This window comes from Salvelinus fontinalis, chromosome 39 (assembly GCF_029448725.1).
Source record: "Salvelinus fontinalis isolate EN_2023a chromosome 39, ASM2944872v1, whole genome shotgun sequence".
NCBI lineage: Eukaryota > Metazoa > Chordata > Actinopteri > Salmoniformes > Salmonidae > Salvelinus > Salvelinus fontinalis.
In genome coordinates, this window is record NC_074703.1 from 11,475,148 (window position 1) to 11,497,375 (window position 22,228).

A 22,228-nucleotide genomic window follows, 5' to 3' on the forward strand; every position below is an offset into this window, starting at 1 on the left:
GTATGGAGGGCCTTCATGGAGGAGCTCAGGGTCACAGTCAGCCTCACTTCCTGGGTACCGGCCTCAGTCCAATGGACAGGTGGAGAGGATGAACCAGTAGCTGGGGAGGTTCCTGAGGAGTCACGGTCAGGACGGGCAGGGTGAGTGGGCACGATTTCTTCCATGGGCAGAGTTTGCCCAGAACTCGCTGCGTCACTCCTCCACTAGGTTGACCCCCCTTCCAGTGTGTTCTGGGTTTTCAGCCGGCCCTGGCCCTATGGACCCCGGGCCTGACCGAAGCACCTGCAGTTGATGAGTGGTTCCGGCGAACAGAAGTGTGGAGAGACACTCAAGTGAGACTCCAGCACGCCTTCCATCGTCAAAAAGAACAGGCAGACCGCCACCGCAGTGAGACCCCTGTGTTCCACCCACGTCTGGCTCTCTACCAGGAACCTCCCACTCATACCTTGAACAACTAAAGGTGTTTTCTGGCCCTGTACAAAACCACGGATGATAAAGTCCTCCGGAAGAAAGAGAAAAAGGAGAGAAAGACACAAGACATGACCACTTGAGAATGTTCGAAGTCCGTTAGTCCATTTAGTCTTCATTCTGAGTTATTCTGGGTTAATATCTCAATATAATACATCATATATATATAATACGTGTATGTGTGGCACATTAGGCTGCTGAGGGGAGGATGGCTCATGATAATGGCTGAAATGCAGCAAGTGGAGTGGCTCAGTTGGTAGAGCATTGGTGCTTTCAATGCCAGAGTTGTGTGTTCGATTCACACAGAGAACCAGTATGGAGAAATAATAAGTAAGAAAATGTATACACTCACTAAACCTGTCTCTCCTTTCTGGGGAGGTTCCCATTGCTTGGAAGGCAGCCACGGTTTGTCCTTTATGTAAAGGAGGAGATCAAGCTGATCCTAACTGTTACAGGCCTATTTCTATTTTTCCTTGTTTATCAAAAGTGTTGGAAACACTATAATAATCAACTGACTGGCTTTCTTGATGTCTATAGTATTCTCTCTGGTATGCAATCTGGTTTCCGCTCAGGTTATGGATGTGTCACTGCAACCTTAAAGGTCCTAAATGATGTCACTAGACGTTTTTTATTTTTTATGTAGCAATGTTTAAAAGTTAAAGATCCATAATCAATGAAAGCTAGAAACCAGGCTTCTAGGGTAGGAGAACAACAACCTATTTACTGTATGATGAGAAACCATGAATGATTTATTATACAATAAGTACATCTTCTATTTCTCTATAAACACAGAGCTTTGAATGTGTGAATTCAAGCAAAATGAATGGTTTCTGAACATTATTGAATATGTTCGTGCTAAACAAATGTTCAAAAATGTATTTAATTAAAAAATGTATGCAACATCAACATTCTAGAATATAAATGATGTCAAACAATGTGAGGAAACTGTTCAGAAGTTGGATGTAGAATTGTTGCAGTGTAACAAATAAAACTTCCACAAGGTATTTTCTCTTCACTGAAAACATAACTCATGGTAGACTTTAGAGGGTAAAAAGTGTATAAAATGGATATTTTCTATTTCTGTCACTTACATGTTGGCTCTGATTTATGCACCATGATATAAAACAACAAAGCGAATGGGATAAAAAAAAAAAAAAATACAGTGGGTTGATTGCACAACAGACCCAAATAAACTGACCAAGCAATATAAGCAAATAGCACGATATGCAGGCATCACTCCATGGAACACATAGCTGTGTGTTCCAGTTATTTCAATGGTTTCCTCTGCTCATGCCCACCAATGTGGCTCAGACCGGTGGTCATAAAGCAAAGGAGACATAGGCCTAGGAAACCATTTCAGATTTATTGAGACGTGGCCTCACACAGACTTGATCATCATGCGGCTGGCTCGGGCCGAGTATGGGGCAGGTCCTTTCCAGGTCTCCCAGTGGAGGCCGGAGGCCCAGCCGATGTGTTCGCCGACGGGGTGCCAGTCTCCGTTCAGGCTGGCAGAGCCACAGCGACTGTACCACCACCCTCCTCCCTCCGAGAAGCTGCACTCGTTCTCGGCGATGTCGCCAAAGATGCAGGGTGAGCAGCCATCATTGTCCTTGTCGGTTGTGCTGAAGCCAAAGCCATTCTGGTCAATGCCGGCGTATTTCCCACGGATGGCATCACCTACGGAGAGACAGGGAGGGAGGAAGAGAGAACACTCTTGATTGTATTGACTTCCAAAGCCTACACCATTTAAAAATATCAACCCCGCATACATATCATATGACATATTATGTCATGTGTAGAAGTCCCATTGCTGCCACCAAATGTGAAATATTATAACACTGCAGTAAATAATATGACCACTGTCCCCCTGTGCTGTTGAAATTAACTGTTACCTGCATTGCCCTTGTAGGCTCCAACGTTCAGCTTATAGGCCCCCCTCTCCGGGCCCAGACGGAAGTCACTGTACTCAGCGAAGGCAGTGCCGCCTTCAAAGTCCCACAGGTCGACCCGCATAGTCGATCTCCGGCCCCTGCCCTTTGTTAGAGCAAACACCTTACTCAGACCTAGCCAGTGGTCCTCTAGGAAACAACAGCAAAGAGAACTGAATTGAGAAGAGAAAAACAGACAGTATAGGGAACTCTCTATAAATTGCCTTAGAGGTAAGATATTATAGACATAAATGAATTTAAATTTGGCCAACATTGGCTCAGCAAAGTACACAGTTTACAGTATTAGTTGCTGGTGAAATGTGAGGTGCTCAGAGGGACCCTTCATTACTCCGTAGATGCCCAAAGCCTTGTTTGTACACTGCCCACTTCCTGTTGAAAAGAACCTCTGCCCCGGAGCGCCTCTGAAAGACTGTCCAGCCTCCGTCCGCCAGCATCTCACAATACACCTGTACACAACATCAATGTACTTTTCAATCAAAAAATAGTTGTTTTGTGAACAAAAACGGTCCCAGAATGGAACTGTGTAGAACTTCAGTAACTCTGGCAAGCCTGGCGACACCTTCTACATTCCATTGCTAAGCTTTACTGCCCTTGTGTGGCTGTGCAACCAAATGACAACAGTAGATATAGTACCTGGCATAAATATTTAGATGTTTCCATACCTTAAAGGGGAATCTGACTCCTGCAGGTTGAATGACATACACTCCACTCGTGGCCCGAGGGGAGAGAGTTTTGATCTGTGTGCAATCTGTCCCTGAAACAAGCAAACACACATAAACATACAGCACATGAACTATTGTCTTTCCAATGGAAGTGGTTTAAAAAAATAACTAAAACTTACCTTGAACAACTAAAGGTGTTTTCTGGCCCCGTACAAAACCAGTAGATAAGTAATGATTACTCCCAGGTTTAAAGGAATAACATGTTTCTCTGTTTTTCATTGCTAACTGACTGTATATTTACCTGAGTCTGTTCAGTGAGGCAGATAAGACAGACCACCAGTCCACAAAAAAATATCCTATTCCACATTTTGTCCAATTTTCTGAGAGACAGAGGGAGAGATGAAATGTCATTTTTGTTACTTTTTCTTCTGTTGTTTCCTTATTATCCCTGTGTGACCCAACGTTGTAAAAATGCAATGTTTCCTGAATTGCATCCTGTACAGGTCCTAAACAGAAAACTGATGTCAAACATAGATAATATCCTTAGACCCAAATCTATCTCTTAGTAGTATTCGGTGTGTGTTAGTATGATTATTGTGGCATCAGTAACCTGTCCATATCTGAAACCACACTGGTCCCCTACACAAGCAAGCATTTGTTGTAGGCCATTCTTGCAAGTAAATTACTTTTTCTGTCTCCTCTAAAATGTAGTGATTATGTATAAAACCAAAAATTGAGAAACAGACATTCTGAACCAGAGCTACTGTAGTTTTGTGCTACAAAACTCAAATATTTGGAAAGAACTTGAAACATCACCATATCCACTCCATTAACAGAACGGTAAACACCATACATGTTCCCAAATAAGGGAAACGGAAAAATTATAGATAATTTTTTGTTATGCTGCCATCATTAGACATTTCACACAGGATAAATACTATGCATAATATATCACATAATATAATACTATAATCGCAAATTTGAAATTGACATTGTGTGATTCACATATGTAGAGAAAACCTACCTCCGTGTATTCCTTTATGGTGTATTGTCTACGACCAGTCAGTTTAAAGTTCATTCAGAGAGGATTGCTTGTAAGCCTATTTATTTATTGACTCAAGCACCGCCTTCTGCACACACCCTGACTCCACGTTTCCAGTTTAGTGTTCTCAGATGCCTCAAAGTATCACAGACAGGGCTGACAGACAGGGAGATTTCACTTAAGGACCAATGGAAGGTTCTAAAATGTGAAAACTCCTCCCAACCGGGGCACAGGACCATGCAAAATGAACTTGCCCATAGTGTTGTTGCGGAAAAACACTCCCCCACACCGTGCTTGTGCTAATGTTATTGTGGGCGATCCCTGTTACTCAGAGCCCCCGCTCCAAAGCAAAACACTCTTGACATTCCAATACTGGACTTTACAGGAAATTACAAACAGCCAGGAATACACACTTCACAGTCCAATGAACAAGAAATCAAGTAAAAGTACAGACACTCTTGTTACCAACTCCATATGTGTTTATATCTCAAATGTCTTTAGATATATCCTATTCAAAAACAAAAAAAAACATATTTTTACAGCATTTTTTCCCCACTTTCAACACATCACATAATATAAATTAACATAACATTGTGTGAAACCTTGCCTCTTGTATTAAGATTTATTATTAAGATATACATTATTTTATTTATGGATTCAAGAGATTGTGTGTAGATACAGTTTTTATCCACTGTTCTAAGATGAAGACCATTTGTGGGTGTTAGTAAGATGATCAATGATTATGTTCCTGAATGTATGAGTTTATTTGATTATATCTCTTCAATCATGCACACACTACATGGTGTGTGTGAAATAATCTAAATGCATGCAAAATTCAAGTGTGTGTGTGTGCATAGACACACAGTCAGGGTGCTCCTGGTCTCTCCAACACAGACAGGTCACTGACTGATTACCTGAGTCTTCATTCACCATCAGTTTATTCTACTGACTGACATCCAGGAGCACTCTGAAGTATACACTCTGAACTACCTCCCTTGACATTAACCCAACTGACTCAGAACAAAGAGGAGGGTTCCATCATTGAAAAGCGGAATGGACCTAGAACAGTGCCCTGAGGAACACCATCTACATCTTTCTCCACTGTCAGTTGAGTTTTGGGGTCAGGGAGGCACTATGACAATCAGGTGACACAGATCTCTCGTGCCCACACAGGAGGCTTGCTGTCATATGGGACACCATTTTGGTTTCCATCTGTCCTCCCCTCATCCTGCCTTCCCCCTTTGTCTTTCTCCATCCCTTTCTTGTCCCTCTCTCCAAATGTTTTAGGCCCACCAGGTAGTTCTGACTCAGGTTGGGCAGAGTAGGGGTTCACTAGAACATTTAGAACTCTGCAGACCTGAGAGATTGAACAAGAGTTGATTTAACATAATGAGCAATGATATACAGGGTTGGGTACAAACGGTTTACATATAACAGGGATGACGTAATTAGACTACAAAAATAAAGCAACTAATCAACCCAGATTACAAAAAATAAAATAATAATGGGATTACAGTGAGTCTTAAAAACAGCAAATTTCATTTTGGATTATCTGCATGTGTTTGACTCAAGCACACTGAAGTAGCAGGTTTTTACATTTTAAGCAGATGCTATTATCCTGAGTGACTTACAGGAGCATAATAGAGTCAAGGGCCTTGCTCGAGGGCACATCAGATTTTCCACCCAGTTGGCTCGTGGATTTGAACCAGCGACCTTTCAGTTACTAGCATAACGTTCTTAACTGCTAGACAGACAGCCCGGAAGTTACCTTTCAGAGAGAATGGAAGCTTTTCCCAGCCGTTCGAATCTATTTTCAACTAAAAACATCAGACCCCCACTTCCTGAGAACTGAATCATCCCAAATATCATCAGGATCTTTGTTTTCAAAATGATTTTTTGGGTTAGTCAACTCAGCTCCATTCTGTTCATTTTCCAAGTACTGGGATGACACACATGACAAATCAGCTGCTTACTCAGCTAAACCTCTAGTTTCAGTAGAAATGAGTATACAAAAATCTACCCATCTGCCTTTCAGATAGAGCTACGTGTTGTGCCAACTTAGAATAGTCCACATTCAAAATATTTGCACAATTGATCATCCAACTCATGAAATATTCTGATTACTCCTGGATCTGTTACATCTGTCTTTTGACGGCTTTATCATAGTAGACTGTTATAGGTCAGACATTCATGGTTGGGTCAGACATTTATGTGTGGAACAGACATTCATAGCTGGGTCAGAGATTCAAAATAACATTTCCTCTTTTACTGGCCACGATCTGCTTGGTGGCTGGGTGGAGTAGGCCCATTGCACAACCAAAGAATGAGTGTTGAATGCTTTCCTTGGAACTTGACAGTGAAGCTGACCTTTTAGCAGTGATGCAATTTCATCAAGAAGATGCATAAGGCAGCTGAGCCAGCACTTGCCTAAAGATATCTGCAGCATAAACTGAGGTGGCAGATGCTGGCTAACCAAAGAAGTAATCCAAAAGTAATCAGATTACGTTAACCATTTCGAGTAATCCAATGGATTACATTACTAATGATTTATTATGTAATTTGTAATCAGTTACTAATTACATTTTTCAATTAATCAGCCCAACCATGGATATACAGTACAGTGAGCTCCAAAAGTGTTGGCACAGTGACACATTTGTTGTTGTTTTGGCTCTATACTCCAGCACTTTGGATTTGGCTATGAGATTAAAGTGCAGTGTCAGCTTTAATTTGAGGGTATTTTCATCCATATTGGGTGACCATTTAGACATTTCAGCACTTTTTGCACATAGTCCCTCCATTTTAGGGGGCCAAAGTATTGGAACAAATTCCCTTAAGTGTATTAAAGTAGTCAAAAGTTTAATATTTGGTCCCATATACCTAGCAAGGAATATTCCTAGCAATGTGTCACTGTCCCAATACTTTTGGAGCTCACTGTATACTGTAATATCACTACAAGCAGAAAGTGCAACAACAAAAATATTCACCATGTGTTGATAGCTACAGTGTATGAAGTAGATACAACATGTCAATTCTATACCTCTGAGAAGTCAACATTTTCTGCACTGCATTCTGGGCAATGTAGTTGCGGAGCACCACGGGTGGGTTGGTGCTGTCCATCACACGGATCCTCTCTTCCTCTATGGTACACACCTCCCTTGCTCCATCACACTCCTTCACCAACCACTTCCTGGGTCATCGAACACACAGGGGGGATGATGTAAACCATGATGACAGCGTGAAACACAGGAGGCTGTTGAGGGGAGGACAGCTCATAATAATTAATGGAATGGAGTGAATGGAATGGTATAAAACACAGAGAAAACAGGTGTTTGATGTGTTTGAGACCATTCCATTTATTCTGTTCCAGCCATTACTATGAGCCCATCCTCCCAATTTAAAATGCCACCAGCCACCACTGGCGTGCAACAATACCAAGAAAGTATGGATCAATTCATATATGCTTTGGTATGCAGAAAGGATGCTATTTCTTTGATCAATAACCAAGTAAGTGGTTTTGATTGAGTAGGATCCTCGATCCGGCATCTCCTAACTAACCAACCTGTACTGACTGATCCAGCATAGCCAATCCTCTCTCTGCTTTGCCCTCAGCTCTTCCTGATTGGTGCTCAGCAGCTCCTTCAGCCTGCCCATCTTCTCCAGCTGATGGTCGGTCTGCCACCAGGCCAGACATGGCTGGGTTGGTCTGGGCCAAAGAGAGGACCATAGCCAGCTCACTGTGTGCATAGAGGGAGTCAAGAGAGAGGTAAAAACTGAGACTAAGGGGCTAGATTGAAAACATTAACTAGGAGAATGGGCAATATTGTGCAAGTTAGCTAATTACTTGGGGATAACTATATGAATATGAATAAATACACTGAGGTGCTATATCTGACATACTTACATTAGCATGTGTAGCTAATATTGCTAGCTACCTACTTAACCAGACAGATAATAAAAATGTATAGCAACCTTAAACAAGTCCTTCCGCACTTAAACAGCTTAAATTTACAGATGATCCTTTTATGATTTTTCTCCAAATCGCTGATTGCACATCAAGGGTACAATGAAGGATGATATTAGGAACCACAACATCTTGCAAACGTGGATAGGAACATCCCGACAAGCAAACATTTCTGAGAACATTTGTTAGGTTAAACTGCTGTATAGCCCAGTCATTTGGGTTAACCTACTGTATAGCCCAGTCATTTGTTAGGTTAACCTACTTGTATAGCACAGTCATTTGTTAGGTTAACCTACTTGTATAGCCCAGTCATTTGTTAGGTTAACCTACTTGTATAGCACAGTCATTTGTTAGGTTAACCTACTGTATAGCCCAGTCATTTGGGGTTAACCTACTTGTATAGCACAGTCATTTGTTAGGTTAACCTACTTGTATAGCACAGTCATTTGTTAGGTTAACCTACTGTATAGCCCAGTCATTTGTTAGGTTAACCTACTGTATAGCACAGTCATTTGTTAGGTTAACCTACTTGTATAGCACAGTCATTTGTTAGGTTAACCTACTTGTATAGCACAGTCATTTGTAAGGTTAACCTACTTGTATAGCACAGTCATTTGTTAGGTTAACCTACTTGTATAGCACAGTCATTTGTTAGGTTAACCTACTGTATAGCCCAGTCATTTGTTAGGTTAACCTACTTGTATAGCACAGTCATTTGGGGTTAACCTACTGTATAGCCCAGTCATTTGTTAGGTTAACCTACTGTATAGCCCAGTCATTTGGGTTAACCTACTATATAGCCCAGTCATTTGGGGTTAACCTACTGTATACCCCAGTCATTTGGGGTTAACCTACTGTATACCCCAGTCATTTGGGGTTAACCTACTGTATAGGCCAGTCATTTGGGGTTAACCTACTGTATAGGCCAGTCATTTGGGGTTAACCTACTGTATAGCCCAGTCATTTGGGGTTAACCTACTGTATAGCCCAGTCATTTGTCAGGTTAACCTACTGTATAGCCCAGTCATTTGGGGTTAACCTACTGTATAGCCCAGTCATTTGTTAATGTTAACCTACTGTATAGCCCAGTCATTTGTTAGGTTAACCTACTGTATACCCCAGTCATTTGGGGTTAACCTACTGTATAGCCCAGTCATTTGGGGTTAACCTACTGTATAGCCCAGTCATTTGTTAGGTTAACTTACTATATAGCCCAGTCATTTGTTAGGTTAACCTACTTGTATAGCACAGTCATTTGTTAGGTTAACCTACTGTATAGCCCAGTCATTTGGGGTTAACCTACTGTATAGCCCAGTCATTTGTTAGGTTAGGTTAACCTACTGTATAGCCCAGTCATTTGTTAGGTTAGGTTAGCCTACTGTATAGCACAGTCATTTGTTAGGTTAACCTACTGTATAGCCCAGTCATTTGGGGTTAACCTACTGTAAAGCCCAGTCATTTGTTAGGTTAACCTACTGTATAGCCCAGTCATTTGGGGTTAACCTACTGTATAGCCCAGTCATTTGTTAGGTTAACCTACTGTATAGCCCAGTCATTTGGGTTAACCTACTGTATAGCCCAGTCATTTGTTAGGTTAACCTACTGTATAGCCCAGTCATTTGTTAGGTTAACCTACTGTATAGCCCAGTCATTTGGGTTAACCTACTGTATAGCCCAGTCATTTGGGGTTAACCTACTGTATAGCCCAGTCATTTGTTAGGTTAACCTACTGTATAGCACAGTCATTTGTTAGGTTAACCTACTGTATAGCCCAGTCATTTGGGTTAACCTACTGTATAGCCCAGTCATTTGTTAGGTTAACCTACTGTATAGCACAGTCATTTGTTAGGTTAATCTACTGTATAGCCCAGTCATTTGGGTTAACCTACTGTATAGCCCAGTCATTTGTTACGTTAACCTACTGTATAGGCCAGTCATTTGTCAGGTTAACCTACTGTATAGCCCAGTCATTTGGGTTAACCTACAGCATAGCCCAGTCATTTGGGGTTAACCTACTGCATAGCCCAGTCATTTGGGGTTAACCTACTGTATACCCCAGTCATTTGGGGTTAACCTACTGTATAGCACAGTGATTTGTTAGGTTAAGCTACTGTATAGCCCAGTCATTTGGGGTTAACCTACTGTATAGCCCAGTCATTTGTTAGGTTAACCTACTGTATACCCCAGTCATTTGGGTTAACCTACTGTATAGCCCAGTCATTTGTTAGGTTAACCTACTCTATAGCCCAGTGATTTGGGGTTAACCTACTGTATAGCCCAGTCATTTGGGGTTAACCTACTGTATAGCACAGTGATTTGGGGTTAACCTACTGTATAGCCCAGTCATTTGTTAGGTTAACCTACTGTATACCCCAGTCATTTGGGGTTAACCTACTGTATAGCCCAGTAATTTGGGGTTAACCTACTGTATAGCCCAGTCATTTGTTAGGTTAACCTACTGTATACCCCAGTCATTTGTCAGGTTAGGTTAACCTACTGCATAGCCCAGTCATTTGTTAGGTTAACCTACTGTATACCCCAGTCATTTGTTAGGTTAACCTACTGTATAGCCCAGTCATTTGTTAGGTTAACCTACTGTATACCCCAGTCATTTGTTAGGTTAGGTTAACCTACTGTATAGCCCAGTCATTTGTTAGGTTAACCTACTGAATAACCCCGTCATTTGTTAGGTTAACCTACTGTATACCCCAGTCATTTGGGGTTAACCTACTGTATAGCCCAGTCATTTGTTAGGTTAACCTACTGTATACCCCAGTCATTTGGGGTCAACCTACTGTATAGCCCAGTCATTTGGGGTTAACCTACTGTATAGCCCAGTCATTTGTTAGGTTAACCTACTGTATAGCCCAGTCATTTGGGGTTAACCTACTGTATAGCCCGGTCATTTGGGTTAACCTACTGTGAAGAACAGTCATTTGGGGTTAACCTACTGTATAGCCCAGTCATTTGTTTGGTTAACCTACTGTATAGCCCAGTCATTTGGGGTTAACCTACTGTAAAGCCCAGTCATTTGTTAGGTTAACCTACTGTATAGCCCCGTCATTTGGGGTTAACCTACTGTATAGCCCAGTCATTTGGGGTTAACCTACTGTATAGCCCAGTCATTTGTTAGGTTAACCTACTGTATAGCCCAGTCATTTGGGGTTAACCTACTGTATAGCCCAGTCATTTGTTAGGTTAACCTACTGTATAGCCCAGTCATTTGTTAGGTTAACCTACTGTATAGCACAGTCATTTGTTAGGTTAACCTACTGTATAGCCCAGTCATTTGGGTTAACCTACTGTATAGCCCAGTCATTTGTTAGGTTAACCTACTGTATAGCACAGTCATTTGTTAGGTTAATCTACTGTATAGCCCAGTCATTTGGGTTAACCTACTGTATAGCCCAGTCATTTGTTACGTTAACCTACTGTATAGGCCAGTCATTTGTCAGGTTAACCTACTGTATAGCCCAGTCATTTGGGTTAACCTACAGCATAGCCCAGTCATTTGGGGTTAACCTACTGCATAGCCCAGTCATTTGGGGTTAACCTACTGTATACCCCAGTCATTTGGGGTTAACCTACTGTATAGCACAGTGATTTGTTAGGTTAAGCTACTGTATAGCCCAGTCATTTGGGGTTAACCTACTGTATAGCCCAGTCATTTGTTAGGTTAACCTACTGTATACCCCAGTCATTTGGGTTAACCTACTGTATAGCCCAGTCATTTGTTAGGTTAACCTACTCTATAGCCCAGTGATTTGGGGTTAACCTACTGTATAGCCCAGTCATTTGGGGTTAACCTACTGTATAGCACAGTGATTTGGGGTTAACCTACTGTATAGCCCAGTCATTTGTTAGGTTAACCTACTGTATACCCCAGTCATTTGGGGTTAACCTACTGTATAGCCCAGTAATTTGGGGTTAACCTACTGTATAGCCCAGTCATTTGTTAGGTTAACCTACTGTATACCCCAGTCATTTGTCAGGTTAGGTTAACCTACTGCATAGCCCAGTCATTTGTTAGGTTAACCTACTGTATACCCCAGTCATTTGTTAGGTTAACCTACTGTATAGCCCAGTCATTTGTTAGGTTAACCTACTGTATACCCCAGTCATTTGTTAGGTTAGGTTAACCTACTGTATAGCCCAGTCATTTGTTAGGTTAACCTACTGAATAACCCCGTCATTTGTTAGGTTAACCTACTGTATACCCCAGTCATTTGGGGTTAACCTACTGTATAGCCCAGTCATTTGTTAGGTTAACCTACTGTATACCCCAGTCATTTGGGGTCAACCTACTGTATAGCCCAGTCATTTGGGGTTAACCTACTGTATAGCCCAGTCATTTGTTAGGTTAACCTACTGTATAGCCCAGTCATTTGGGGTTAACCTACTGTATAGCCCAGTCATTTGGGTTAACCTACTGTGAAGAACAGTCATTTGGGGTTAACCTACTGTATAGCCCAGTCATTTGTTTGGTTAACCTACTGTATAGCCCAGTCATTTGGGGTTAACCTACTGTAAAGCCCAGTCATTTGTTAGGTTAACCTACTGTATAGCCCCGTCATTTGGGGTTAACCTACTGTATAGCCCAGTCATTTGGGGTTAACCTACTGTATAGCCCAGTCATTTGTTAGGTTAACCTACTGTATAGCCCAGTCATTTGGGGTTAACCTACTGTATAGCCCAGTCATTTGTTAGGTTAACCTACTGTATAGCCCAGTCATTTGGGGTTAACCTACTGTATAGCCCAGTCATTTGTTAGGTTAACCTACTGTATAGCCCAGTCATTTGTCAGGTTATCCTACTGTATAGCCCAGTCATTTGCTAGGTTAACCTACTGTATAGCCCAGTCATTTGGGGTTAACCTACTGTATAGCCCAGTCATTTGTCAGGTTAACCTACTGTATAGCCCAGTCATTTGGGGTTAACCTACTGTATAGCCCAGTCATTTGTTAATGTTAACCTACTGTATAGCCCAGTCATTTGTTAGGTTAACCTACTGTATAGCCCAGTCATTTGTTAGGTTAGGTTAACCTACTGTATAGCACAGTCATTTGTTAGGTTAACCTACTGTATAGCCCAGTCATTTGGGGTTAACCTACTGTAAAGCCCAGTCATTTGTTAGGTTAACCTACTGTATAGCCCAGTCATTTGGGGTTAGCCTACTGTATAGCCCAGTCATTTGTTAGGTTAACCTACTGTATAGCCCAGTCATTTGGGTTAACCTACTGTATAGCCCAGTCATTTGTTAGGTTAACCTACTGTATAGCCCAGTCATTTGTTAGGTTAACCTACTGTATAGCACAGTCATTTGTTAGGTCAACCTACTGTATAGCCCAGTCATTTGGGTTAACCTACTGTATAGCCCAGTCATTTGTTAGGTTAACCTACTGTATAGCACAGTCATTTGTTAGGTTAACCTACTGTATGGCCCAGTCATTTGGGTTAACCTACTGTATAGCCCAGTCATTTGTTTGTTAGGTTAACCTACTGTATACCCCAGTCATTTGGGGTTAACCTACTGTATAGCCCAGTCATTTGGGGTTAACCTACTGTATAGCCCAGTCATTTGTTATGTTAACCTACTGTATAGGCCAGTCATTTGTCAGGTTAACCTACTGTATAGCCCAGTCATTTGGGTTAACCTACTGCATAGCCCAGTCATTTGGGGTTAACCTACTGCATAGCCCAGTCATTTGGGGTTAACCTACTGTATACCCCAGTCATTTGGGGTTAACCTACTGTATAGCACAGTGATTTGTTAGGTTAAGCTACTGTATAGCCCAGTCATTTGGGGTTAACCTACTGTATAGCCCAGTCATTTGTTAGGTTAACCTACTGTATAACCCAGTCATTTGGGGTTAACCTACTGTATAGCCCAGTCATTTGTTAGGTTAACCTACTGTATAGCCCAGTCATTTGTTAGGTTAACCTACTGTATAGCACAGTGATTTGGGGTTAACCTACTGTATAGCCCAGTCATTTGGGGTTAACCTACTGTATAGCACAGTGATTTGGGGTTAACCTACTGTATAGCCCAGTCATTTGTTAGGTTAACCTACTGTATACCCCAGTCATTTGGGGTTAACCTACTGTATAGCCCAGTAATTTGGGGTTAACCTACTGTATAGCCCAGTCATTTGTTAGGTTAACCTACTGTATACCCCAGTCATTTGTCAGGTTAGGTTAACCTACTGTATAGCCCAGTCATTTGTTAGGTTAACCTACTGTATACCCCAGTCATTTGTTAGGTTAACCTACTGTATAGCCCAGTCATTTGTCAGGTTAACCTACTGTATACCCCAGTCATTTGTTAGGTTAGGTTAACCTACTGTATAGCCCAGTCATTTGTTAGGTTAACCTACTGAATAACCCCGTCATTTGTTAGGTTAACCTACTGTATACCCCAGTCATTTGGGGTTAACCTACTGTATAGCCAAGTCATTTGTTAGGTTAACCTACTGTATACCCCAGTCATTTGGGGTCAACCTACTGTATAGCCCAGTCATTTGGGGTTAACCTACTGTATAGCCCAGTCATTTGTTAGGTTAACCTACTGTATAGCCCAGTCATTTGGGGTTAACCTACTGTATAGCCCAGTCATTTGGGTTAACCTACTGTGAAGAACAGTCATTTGGGGTTAACCTACTGTATAGCCCAGTCATTTGTTAGGTTAACCTACTGTATAGCCCAGTCATTTGGGGTTAACCTACTGTATAGCCCAGTCATTTGGGGTTAACCTACTGTATAGCCCAGTCATTTGTTAGGTTAACCTACTGTATAGCCCAGTCATTTGGGGTTAACCTACTGTATAGCCCAGTCATTTGTTAGGTTAACCTACTGTATAGCCCAGTCATTTGGGGTTAACCTACTGTATAGCCCAGTCATTTGTTAGGTTAACCTACTGTATAGCCCAGTCATTTGTCAGGTTAACCTACTGTATAGCCCAGTCATTTGCTAGGTTAACCTACTGTATAGCCCAGTCATTTGGGGTTAACCTACTGTATAGCCCAGTCATTTGTCAGGTTAACCTACTGTATAGCTCAGTCATTTGGGGTTAACCTACTGTATAGCCCAGTCATTTGTTAATGTTAACCTACTGTATAGCCCAGTCATTTGTTAGGTTAACCTACTGTATAGCCCAGTCATTTGTTAGGTTAGGTTAACCTACTGTATAGCACAGTCATTTGTTAGGTTAACCTACTGTATAGCCCAGTCATTTGGGGTTAACCTACTGTAAAGCCCAGTCATTTGTTAGGTTAACCTACTGTATAGCCCAGTCATTTGGGGTTAGCCTACTGTATAGCCCAGTCATTTGTTAGGTTAACATACTGTATAGCCCAGTCATTTGGGTTAACCTACTGTATAGCCCAGTCATTTGTTAGGTTAACCTACTGTATAGCCCAGTCATTTGTTAGGTTAACCTACTGTATAGCCCAGTCATTTGGGTTAACCTACTGTATAGCCCAGTCATTTGGGGTTAACCTACTGTATAGCCCAGTCATTTGTTAGGTTAACCTACTGTATAGCACAGTCATTTGTTAGGTTAACCTACTGTATAGCCCAGTCATTTGGGTTAACCTACTGTATAGCCCAGTCATTTGTTAGGTTAACCTACTGTATAGCACAGTCATTTGTTAGGTTAACCTACTGTATAGCCCAGTCATTTGGGTTAACCTACTGTATAGCCCAGTCATTTGTTAGGTTAACCTACTGTATACCCCAGTCATTTGGGGTTAACCTACTGTATAGCCCAGTCATTTGGGGTTAACCTACTGTATAGCCCAGTCATTTGTTACGTTAACCGACTGTATAGGCCAGTCATTTGTCAGGTTAACCTACTGTATAGCCCAGTCATTTGGGTTAACCTACTGCATAGCCCAGTCATTTGGGTTAACCTACTGCATAGCCCAGTCATTTGGGGTTAACCTACTGTATACCCCAGTCATTTGGGGTTAACCTACTGTATAGCACAGTGATTTGTTAGGTTAAGCTACTGTATAGCCCAGTCATTTGGGGTTAACCTACTGTATAGCACAGTGATTTGGGGTTAACCTACTGTATAGCCCAGTCATTTGGGGTTAACCTACTGTATAGCCCAGTCATTTGTTAGGTTAACCTACTGTATAACCCAGTCATTTGGGGTTAACCTACTGTATAGCCCAGTCATTTGTTAGGTTAACCTACTGTATAGCCCAGTCATTTGGTAGGTTAACCTACTGTATAGCCCAGTCATTTGTTAGGTTAACCTACTGTATAGCACAGTGATTTGGGGTTAACCTACTGTATAGCCCAGTCATTTGGGGTTAACCTACTGTATAGCACAGTGATTTAGGGTTAACCTACTGTATAGCCCAGTTATTTGTTAGGTTAACCTACTGTATACCCCAGTCATTTGTTAGGTTAACCTACTGTATAGCCCAGTCATTTGTTAGGTTAACCTACTGTATACCCCAGTCATTTGTTAGGTTAGGTTAACCTACTGTATAGCCCAGTCATTTGTTAGGTTAACCTACTGTATACCCCAGTCATTTGTTAGGTTAACCTACTGTATACCCCAGTCATTTGGGGTAACCTACTGTATAGCCCAGTCATTTGTTAGGTTAACCTACTGTATACCCCAGTCATTTGGGGTTAACCTACTGTATAGCCCAGTCATTTGGGGTTAACCTACTGTATAGCCCAGTCATTTGTTAGGTTAACCTACTGTATAGCCCAGTCATTTGGGGTTAACCTACTGTATAGCCCAGTCATTTGAGTTAACCTACTGTATAGCACAGTCATTTGGGGTTAACCTACTGTATAGCCCAGTCATTTGTTTGGTTAACCTACTGTATAGCCCAGTCATTTGGGGTTAACCTACTGTAAAGCCCAGTCATTTGTTAGGTTAACCTACTGTATAGCCCAGTCATTTGGGGTTAACCTACTGTACAGCACAGTCATTTGTTAGGTTAACCTACTGTATAGCCCAGTCATTTGGGGTTAACCTACTGTATAGCCCAGTCATTTGGGTTAACCTACTGTATAGCCCAGTCATTTGGGGTTAACCTACTGTATAGCCCAGTCATTTGTTTGGTTAACCTACTGTATAGCCCAGTCATTTGGGGTTAACCTACTGTAAAGCCCCGTCATTTGTTAGGTTAACCTACTGTATAGCCTAGTCATTTGGGGTTAACCTACTGTATAGCCCATTCATTTGTTAGGTTAACCTACTGTATAGCCCAGTCATTTGGGGTTAACCTACTGTATAGCCCAGTCATTTGTTAGGTTAACCTACTGTATAGCCCAGTCATTTGTTAGGTTAACCTACTGTATAGCCCAGTCATTTGGGGTTAACCTACTGTATAGCCCAGTCATTTGGGTTAACCTACTGTATAGCCCAGTCATTTGGGGTTAACCTACTGTATAGCCCAGTCATTTGTTTGGTTAACCTACTGTATAGCCTAGTCATTTGTTAGGTTAACCTACTGTATAGCCCAGTCATTTGGGGTTAACCTACTGTATAGCCCAGTCATTTGGGTTAACCTACTGTATAGCCCAGTCATTTGGGGTTAACCTACTGTATAGCCCAGTCATTTGTTTGGTTAACCTACTGTATAGCCCAGTCATTTGTGGTTAACCTACTGTAAAGCCCAGTCATTTGTTAGGTTAACCTACTGTATAGCCCAGTCATTTGTTAGGTTAACCTACTGTATAGCCCAGTCATTTGGGGTTAACCTACTGTATAGCCCAGTCATTTGGGTTAACCTACTGTATAGCCCAGTCATTTGGGGTTAACCTACTGTATAGCCCAGTCATTTGTTTGGTTAACCTACTGTATAGCCCAGTCATTTGGGGTTAACCTACTGTAAAGCCCAGTCATTTGTTAGGTTAACCTACTGTATAGCCCAGTCATTTGGGGTTAACCTGCTGTATAGCCCAGTCATTTGTTAATGTTAACCTACTGTATAGCCCAGTCATTTGTTAGGTTAACCTACTGTATAGCCCAGTCATTTGTTAGGTTAACCTACTGTATAGCCCAGTCATTTGGGGTTAACCTACTGTATAGCCCAGTCATTTGTTAGGTTAACCTACTGTATAGCCCAGTCATTTGTTAGGTTAACCTACTGTATAGCCCAGTCATTTGGGGTTAACCTACTGTATAGCCCAGTCATTTGTCAGGTTAACCTACTGTATAGCCCAGTCATTTGTCAGGTTAACCTACTGTATAGCCCAGTCATTTGTTAGGTTAACCTACTGTATAGCCCAGTCATTTGGGGTTAACCTACTGTATAGCCCAGTCATTTGTCAGGTTAACCTACTGTATAGCCCAGTCATTTGGGGTTAACCTACTGTATAGCCCAGTCATTTGTTAATGTTAACCTACTGTATAGCCCAGTCATTTGTTAGGTTAGGTTAACCTACTGTATAGCCCAGTCATTTGTTAGGTTAACCTACTGTATAGCCCAGTCATTTGTTAGGTTAACCTACTGTATAGCCCAGTCATTTGTTAGGTTAACCTACTGTATAGCCCAGTCATTCTCGGTTAACCTACTGTATAGCCCAGTCATTTAAGGTTTGTGTGTGAATGAAAATGAGGGGATCACAGTGGATTGTTTGGTGGCAGAATTGTTGAAGTCATTTCCCTCCAAGTTAACCTCAATGCATGTTGTAGAGCATTACATGTATACATCTTGCATTTCTAATCCTGTGAACTGTGAATTAAAACAGAGTTGACGTCAAATCTATTCTGATGACCGTCTAATGGGGAAATTCTGATCACTAAAGATCATATATAGGTTTCATGTGATTGAGGACTAGACCCCAGGTGGGCCACACAACTGTACCCCTCCCCACCGGGGCTCCATGGTGAGCTTGTTGTCCACCTTAAGCTCCTCCAGGGAGACACACTTCTCCAGGATGAGGTCCACCACCGGGCACCCCGTGGCCCCCCTTCCCCTCCCCCGCCACAGGGCAGGACACGCCACTCAACAGGCGGAATGTGTTGGTGAGGTCTGGTCCGATGCTTTGCACACAAACTCTGGGACGAATCTGGAAGATGGGAAGAAATATGAAGGGTTTACCAATAAGCCCTTATGATTAATCAATTATGTACCGTATATAACTGCACAAATTGCATTTTGTTAGCAAAAATGTATAATAACAAATTTTAACTCAGTGTTCTTTCTACCTAATAATACTGTATATTCAGCTTGCCTATAAGTTATTTTGTGAGTTCCGCACAGCACTCGTGATACAAGCATCCATTTCCTGAATGAATATGTTTTGATGTCAATAGGAGATCTTGAAGTTCCTGTTGAAGGGGGAAGTGAGGTAGATATACCTGTCTATAAAGCCAAAGGGGCCGTAATCCACAGTAAATCCCAATATGCTCATGTTGTCTGTGTTGAGGACACCATGACAGAAGCCAACACTGCCACTGGGCCACCAGATGAGCCGTCCGCACTGTCACCTGGGAACACAAGGGGGAGCCACAGAGCAGGTCTACAAATGAATGTAATTTTGTCAGTGTGTACTGAAGGTGAAATGTATTCACCCTGTATAGTTTATGTACGGTGCTAGAGAATAATTTTAGGATATTAGCAATGTCCATCTGGTACCGTTGTTCATATTGATAATAAATTACAATCTCATATTTATCACAAGAGTAGCAATACAAAGGGTAGTACAGTTGTCGTATAGTGCTACAGGCACCTCACGTTGAATCTGAAGTTTCAGTGTAGGCCACACCTCTTTGAAAAATGCTGTGTTCCTCTCTTTGCGGTTGCCATTGCTTCGTTGGATGTGAGGGTAAAAGGTGTCGATGACTTAGTCCACTAGCTGAGCCCGAATGTCGTGGCGCCCTGGACTGGGACCCTGTCGGCCTGAAAACTCATCCCGAGACTGAAAGATCTCAAAGGACCCGAACCTGCACAAGCAAGTCAGCATTCAGTACCAAAAGCAGAGTTCATGGCTAGTCAGCTAGTCAGCCAGACAGTCCAGCCAGTCAGCCAGTCAATCAGCCGGTCAGCTACATCCCAATGCTGTTAAATTAATGATTTTCCTTGTTTTCTTTCACCTATGACCCTGGTACCCCACATACAGTAAGAAAGCTATCACAGTAATATAATATGGCCAAATCATCATATTCAATGGATTCCTCTCTCTACCACTGAGAACTTAACAAGGTAGAGAAATATTGTATAAATCCATTCATTCCATTCACCTTCCTACTGTGGTCATCATGAAGGAAAGGAGACAAGGAAAGGAGGCCATTGATACATATATTGTAATTGAGAGGAAGAGGGGAACCACCAATAACCGTTCACCCGATGAAGGAGGGGGCGATGCGCAGGACCACCGAACGAACACCTCTCCGAGCGGCGCCGGCCATTGTTGAGGGGGTCTCTGTTGACATAGTGGTCTGATGTCACCAGAGAGGCAGCACGGGTGGTGGGGATGCCCAGAGCGGCCCTGGCCTCGCTGCACAGGAACTCCCGGATGCTGGAATGAAGGAAAGTTTTTTCAGCGCGACATTGTTGAATGGTAGACGCTTGAGAGATGAGGATGCAGAGCCTTCCGAGTGCATGCCGACAGTGACCACTGTAGTGGTCAACAGAGGTCGGGTCGGCCAGTTAGTCGTGCCCGGCACAATACAAGTGCTCTATAATCCACCCATAGATTTAGCCTATGACAACTCTCACACTGACTGGATCATGGTGCAAAACAGTGAGTAGAGTTTATTAGTGCACTATTCAAAACCAGCCTACATGGAAAGTCTTTAAAGTCTCAATTTTACTCACTTGAATGTTGTCATTAAGGCCCTCTAGTCTATTTTGCCTTGGTTAAACCAGATTGGGAATGTTAATTGCCCGATGGAGTGGGCTACAATGCTCAAAGAAAGTATTATTCTACAGTGAGCTTTCAAAGTGTGTGTGTGTGTGTGTGTGTGTGCATGTGCACGTGTGTAAGTAAGGTATTCCTGGATATGTGTGTGTAGCTCAGTGTGTGTTGCATTGTGTATGTTTGTGTAGCTATGTGTGTGGGTGTGTAGCTATGTGTGTGGTTTGTAATGTAACCTTTTTAATTGGCAATAATATAGACCAGGGCAAATTATTGCTTCCTTGTGCAGGAGATCTTATCACCCCTGTCTTGGGTTGAAATGAGTTGTCATACAGGTACCCATAATTCAACACTGTGACTGTGTCTGGCCGGAGAGGCCCAGGCAGAATCGACCATTCCCCATGCAGAAGATTTAACACTCGGATGCACTTCCAGCACGGATCCTGGTCATAAAATAAACCCAGCTAGCATCCAAGGCTTTTAAAATGCAGATGGAAGTGCTGTGCCTGCCAATCTGTGAAGCTGGAGATACAATGGGCAGTTTATATCTTTAAAGAGAATGCACTGGGGAAGGACTCCCTGGATTCGTTTTGGGAAAAATGATGGGATATGACTATGGAATTTTAATCATAAAGGCTTAGTTTGAAAAATACAGTATAGGCATTTGACACAATTGACCACTATCATGCATATTCCCATAGCTTAAATGTACAACAGCAAGTCATATACTGTATACCGTCACAAAATACATAAAGGATATACACGACAGATGGTTTATAAAGAGTTGCAGAAACATCAACACACACATTCTATTTTCAAAGATTCACTCACTAGATAATTTTGTCTTTGGATTGTAGTTCATTACAGTAAAGAACTCACCCTCGTCCTTTCCTTTGAGTATTTGAGTGAAGTTTACTTTCCTGTGAATGTATTTTTATATACACGAGTTGTGTTTATCAGATTATGGCCACATCAACATGAAAAGGAGGCCATTGATACATATATTGTAATTGAGAGGAAGACGGTCCTTGTTTGTGTCAAGGACAACCAACAGACTGAAGTACACCCGTTCTTTCACGAGGTATGAGTCATGAGTCATGAGGGTTTGTGTGTCGGGTTCACCATAGAATAGATGTTACACATTATAAACTGGGTGGTTTGCGTCCTGAATGCTAATTGGCTGACAGCCGTGGTATATCAGACTGTATACCATGTGTATGACAAAACATGTATTTTTACTGCTCTAATTACGTTGGTAACCAGTTTGTAATAGCAATAAGGCACCTCATGGGTTTGTGATATATGGCCAATATAC

The 22,228-nt window shown here is 42.0% G+C and overlaps 1 protein-coding gene across 2 annotated transcripts; it reads right to left on the reverse strand.

The window, feature by feature from the left end:
- Positions 1–1,196: 1,196 nt before the first annotated feature.
- LOC129838706 (angiopoietin-4-like) lies at positions 1,197–20,886 on the reverse strand. 2 transcript variants are annotated; one of them, XM_055905844.1, is made up of 12 exons: positions 20,400–20,886; positions 19,822–19,999; positions 19,415–19,543; positions 18,957–19,111; positions 7,681–7,855; positions 7,159–7,308; positions 3,380–3,459; positions 3,259–3,285; positions 3,080–3,171; positions 2,746–2,863; positions 2,361–2,546; positions 1,197–2,145 (listed from the first exon to the last, which is right to left on the reverse strand). In XM_055905844.1, exons 5-12 carry the CDS (start codon positions 7,770–7,772, stop codon positions 1,847–1,849), a joined length of 1,044 nt encoding a protein of 347 aa, XP_055761819.1. In that variant the 5' UTR covers positions 7,773–7,855; positions 18,957–19,111; positions 19,415–19,543; positions 19,822–19,999; positions 20,400–20,886; the 3' UTR covers positions 1,197–1,846. The 2 variants fall into 2 exon arrangements, with proteins under 2 accessions (XP_055761819.1, XP_055761818.1); XM_055905843.1 differs by having other exon boundaries at positions 20,386–20,886.
- Between the last annotated feature and the right edge of the window lie 1,342 nt (positions 20,887–22,228).

Coding starts and splice junctions, on each gene's coding strand:
- LOC129838706 (XM_055905844.1), bottom strand. CDS start 7,772: ATGGGCAGGCTGAAGGAGCTGCTGAGCACCAATCAGGAAGAGCTGAGG. Junction 7,309..7,680: donor TGCTGGATCAGTCAGTACAG/GTTGGTTAGTTA, acceptor TCGATGACCCAG/GAAGTGGTTGGTGAAGGAGT. Junction 2,146..2,360: donor AGCCTACAAGGGCAATGCAG/GTAACAGTTAAT, acceptor GTCTCTCCGTAG/GTGATGCCATCCGTGGGAAA.